This window comes from Ambystoma mexicanum, chromosome 6p (genome assembly GCF_040938575.1).
Source record: "Ambystoma mexicanum isolate Mex_15411 chromosome 6p, UKY_AmexF1_1, whole genome shotgun sequence".
Classification (NCBI taxonomy): Eukaryota; Metazoa; Chordata; class Amphibia; order Caudata; family Ambystomatidae; genus Ambystoma; species Ambystoma mexicanum.
Genome location: NC_090935.1, coordinates 1,109,860,860 through 1,109,865,589, shown reverse-complemented (window position 1 = coordinate 1,109,865,589; position 4,730 = coordinate 1,109,860,860). Strand labels below are relative to the sequence as shown.

Here is a 4,730-nt window from a genome sequence, read left to right as displayed (position 1 = left end):
TTCTACCATAGATGATGGGTATATGCGAGTTCGACGCAAGCAATGCCCTTTTGTGCACCATTTTTAGAAGCTTGAATAAAAATGATTAAGCCAAACTGAATGCCTTTTTGGCACAGTGAAAGGAGCAGGGTGGGAATTTGGAACGTAGAGCAACCTAAATTGCACAGCTCATTATTATGCAGACAGTGACATGACTGACATACAATGAGTTGCTCTGCAAAAATAGTGTGGTCCTAAAACGTTGGATAAAACCCGTTCGAGCCACTCTATATCACACAAACAGAGGAATTGACTTCCTCCCGTGGTCTGCTCAAAAAGTATGCCGTTGCCGTCCCCCGGTTTCCTTCCACGTACAGAGGTTATACGCTGCCAACTGGATCACAACAAAAATACACAGACATATTAATTGTTTAAAATTTCTCTTGTTTTACTATTGTACACTTTCAAAAAGATGTAAAAAGTCCCGATATGTTCCAAAACATGAAAAGGACCAATTTGTATACATTGCTAGAAAAATATGGTGAGCTGAAAACATTTGAAATATTTTTTTTATACAAATTCTACAATGTTCATAAAATTCTCTCAAAAATATAAGAACGTTTGAACTTCTATAAAATACACTGTACATTGGGGGTTTCAGAGCACACTTCACTTCTTGTTTGTGTCCCTTACAAAAAGATGATCTATGTACCTTTCACAGACAAATAAAACATTTTTCTTCCACATAAGATGTAGATTTAAACTCTATTTTTAAATAAATTATTCCCAGGAGCATACATTTTTTTTTTATAATATTCTATTTACATATGCAGAGTCACTGGTTAAAAACCCAGTTTAAATACATTTATATATATATATATATATAAGCTGTACCATACCAAAGTACCCCAAGAGGCTCGATACAAAACTTCTCCGGGTGTTATGTACACGTTTAGTTATTTATTACAAGTGTCTTTCGAAGATGGCAGTGCAGAGTTCTTCACGGAGAAAAGTTCCAATGTAACCAGTAGTTGGAAGAAAGAAACCTTTTCGTTGTGCCGAATATGCTATTCTTTGTCCTTGTAAGGCAGTGATCAAATGTATAGAACGCAATAACTGAAATATCCAGGGTTACATTAAAAAAAGGGCCCCGTGAAGAAGAACCAATAATAAGGAGGCACTAATGTGTAAGAGTTTCCTCTTGAGCTATAAAGTAAGGCAGTAGTGTGCGGATCGGCTTCTGTACCTCAATCTTGATGGCAGTGAAAAAAAAAGGCAATGGAGCGTGTTAACGGGTAAAATGAACAATAGCGTCCTTAGCAACGTCCCTAGAGAGGTACGCGTGGGGTTGTTTGCCCACATTGCATAGTATAATGCACTATCACTTACTAGTAACAGTAACGCGAAGCCACCGGCCTCACAGAACATCTCGAGCAGAATAGTCTTTCAAGTTGTCCCATGATAGGTGCGAGTATGAATTTTCCCTTTAAACTTTCGCGCTTGTAGATTCTGCTTGATACTGTTAAAAACAAAACTACATTTATCGGAAAACAATTAAAAAAAACAGGATTGGTCGCACCTGGCATGGCATCTCCCAGAGGGAAAAGCAGTGTCCTTTGAGTCTCTGAGGGGACAACCGGGATAGAAGGAAAGACATCTTCAGGGGATGCAACCAAACAGCGGCTGCTAGTCATCAGAGGTGTGCACACAACATTGTTCCCATAAAACCTTCATAGTTGCTCGTCTTGTCTCAAGAAAACACCAGTTTCGTGTTGTGGAAATGCAAGCCATCGTTCCTTACGATGTCTTCTACTTGTAAGTTCAAGTTGGACCAGTACTTCCGTGTCAGAGGTCGAGAGCGGCGCCGCAAATGCCTGCAGTAGCAGGAGCTGCGCCGGGAGGTGTCACTCAGTGCCATAGCAACGACCACAAGATGGACGCCGCCGAGGTCCATACCACCAGCAGCAGGAAGGGGGCGGCCGCCGGGTAGCCGCCAGTGGGGCTGTTGTCCGAGGCGACCCGAGGCCGCTCCGGCGGCTCCCCGGTCCGCACGGGTGCCTCTTCCTCGTACTCTTCGTCGTAGTACTCGTCGAAACCCAGGTCGAGCGAGGAGCCCCCACTGCTGCCGTCCCCGGGCTGGTAGTGGCCGGGATCCTGGCCGAAACAGAGGCGTGCCATGTTCTCCTTGACCGCCTCGCAGATGGGCCGGTCCAAGCCGTCGCAGACGCACTCGCTCAGCAGCCGCGCCTTGGGCAGCGTCAGCATGTCCTGGATGACGTCTCGGCACTCGTGGGTGCAGCGGCGGCCGTTGAAGAGCTTGCCGCAGTGGGCTAGGTAGCTGCCCATGGCCGCATTGCAGCGGTGGTCTTGCTCGCAGCGCCGGCGCGCCTCTGTGCAGCCCAGCACCCTGGGCCCGGCCGCCGCGGCAGAAGAGGCCCCGCCGCCTCCTGTGCGCGGCAGGCAGGGCTCGATGGCGCTCTTGGTGGCGCGGCAGCTCGCATCCTGGGCGCAGTCGCACTCTTCCAGCGCCGGTCCGCGCCTGGTCTGGTTGAGCTGGATCAGAGCGGAGATGCAATGGCTGGGGCAGCGGCGGCCGCTGGAGGCGGAGGCTCTCCCGGACGGGTCTCCGCGGTGCGGGAGCACCGGCGCGCACGCCGCGCTGTACAAGTTGTAGGCGTAGGAGCAGTCCGGCTCGTCCTGGCACTGCAGCAGCGCCTGCCAGCAGATGAGCCGGCGCCCGGCGGAGGCACCCAAAAGCAGGGCCATCAGCAGCACCCGGGCTCCGGCCATGGGGCGTGCGGGCCGCGCCGCTCCTGAGCAAAACAGTCCGAGGTCAAGTCGTAAGGCGTCCGCATGGGGCTCGGACTTTCACAAGTCCACTGGGTGCTCTCTCCACACAAAAAAGAATCGCGGCGTTCGATTGCTCCGGGAGTGCAGCTCGCATGCAGGCGGGTGGCTGTCGTCTTTCACCTCCTTGCTGTTGTGGGATGCACAGTCGGCTTCCCTCTTTATTCGCCCTTCTGGGGGGCGGCCGTGCACACTCGTCTCCCGGGAGTCTTCTGCTCAGGAGGGTGGTTGCACTCTTTGCTGTCCCATGCACCGCTCCAGCGGCCTCCCCGTGTTCGCAGCCCTCTCCAGCTTCAGTGCACATGGATTGCGAGCTCGCGTGCACCGTTTGTCAACATGTCCTGAAAGCAATGCTGCAGCCGGCAAATGTCTTCTGCCGGAGTTTGTTGTCCTCTCAGCGTTTATATAAGCGCGTTCCTCTTAATACCTCCTCATTATGCACGCGATGAGAATCAAAACAAACACGGCGCGAATTAGCAGCGCTGCCACCTCGTCCCCCTGCTCTCCCCGTTCGCCCTCTCCTCGCTTTTTACTCCAGTTGTGGTTCCCCTGGTTCGGCCCCTTTCCCCGACTCCTCCCCACCCTATTGGCGCAGCCTGTTTTGTCGTCGACGAAACTTTTCTCCCCCCTTCTGCGGGCTTCTTCAAAAGGAGAAGGGGGAGGGAAAGATGCACTCAGCCTGCCTGACCAAGTCCCGAGGAGACCGATATCCCGTCTTTCTCTATCCCACCGTCTGCTAGCGTCTTTCACCCAAAAAGCGGCCGAACTACGAGATTTAGCGGAGCTCGAATCTCTACCTCCAGCTGACCGCCGTACCATTTCACCGGCTTCAGTTTTGCCGCGAATATCTGTGTTTCTTCTGCCCGCCATCCATGCGCCCGGTCTGTTGGGGGTGAAGCATCTCGGTGGTTCTTCAGCGCGTTCGCTGCTTATAGAGCATCAGATCCATAACACCAAGGCGTGTACGGGTCCCGTGAGATGGAAGGAGCTTGCAGCCGGGTGAACGGTGACCGTGCATGATTTCCGTGCATCCCCGTTTTGCATGCCTTCTAATGTGGTTAGATGAAGGGTCTTATGTGTATAGGAATTTTGACCTAGCACAGAGCCGGAGATCATATCACTGGGTTGTGGAATTCTAGGACACTCTTAGGATTCTCAAGGGAAAGTTGGGCTTTACATTCTAATTTTGATATAGCCACATTTCAGCGGGACGTGGCCGGGTAGAGTGGGTGGCGATGTCCTAGAATTTCCACAACACAGTGATATGATCTCCGGCCCTGTACTAGGTCAACATTCCTATACACATGTCAAAAAACGTGCTAATTGGCTAGTGACACGGACTCCCAAATGAGGATCTCTAGAACGCCAAGAGGTATGCTCATTTTGCACAATCTCCAAGCACTGTGGTTACAGTGCCTGGAACATGTGACTGCACCTGTATACCGATAGCGCAGGGGCAACCGAAACAGACCACTTTTCTTCTGGAGGGTCCAGCCTTGATTTGAGTCTTGTTTTGAGCACATGTGTAGTTTCTGCCTTGGAACCTAGTAGCAGCCCAATTTGGAATGTAAAGTTCGCCCACCGGTGGCGGTCTGCTATGCCCCTCTGGCACACTTGTGCAATGTTTAATTGCGTGAAAACGTTGATTGACTTAATAACCCACGCTCACCGTGGAAAGCTACTTATTTCCGTTTGCTATGTCCAGAGCTACCCAAGAAGTTGCCATTTGCAGTGCAAGCTTCAAACACAAGAAACTGGTTACATTTTTAATCTTGTTTAAAAGTTTGAATTAAAACGTTAGATTAGATACCCGTGCATTTGTATTTCAAATGGACCTGTCGGAATTTGCGCGTGCTATTGCATAGAGAAAATCACCGCGTAGTACCTGAACACAAGTTATTTTA

At 50.5% G+C, this 4,730-nt stretch overlaps 1 protein-coding gene across 1 annotated transcript; it reads right to left on the bottom strand.

Annotated features, from left to right (window-relative positions):
- Positions 1–406: 406 nt before the first annotated feature.
- On the bottom strand, positions 407–3,358 carry GAS1 (growth arrest specific 1). Its single transcript, XM_069625716.1, has one exon. The coding sequence runs from the start codon at positions 2,767–2,769 to the stop codon at positions 1,888–1,890; it is 882 nt and encodes a 293-aa protein (XP_069481817.1). The 5' UTR covers positions 2,770–3,358; the 3' UTR covers positions 407–1,887.
- Positions 3,359–4,730: the final 1,372 nt, after the last annotated feature.

Coding starts and splice junctions, on each gene's coding strand:
- GAS1 (XM_069625716.1), bottom strand. CDS start 2,769: ATGGCCGGAGCCCGGGTGCTGCTGATGGCCCTGCTTTTGGGTGCCTCC.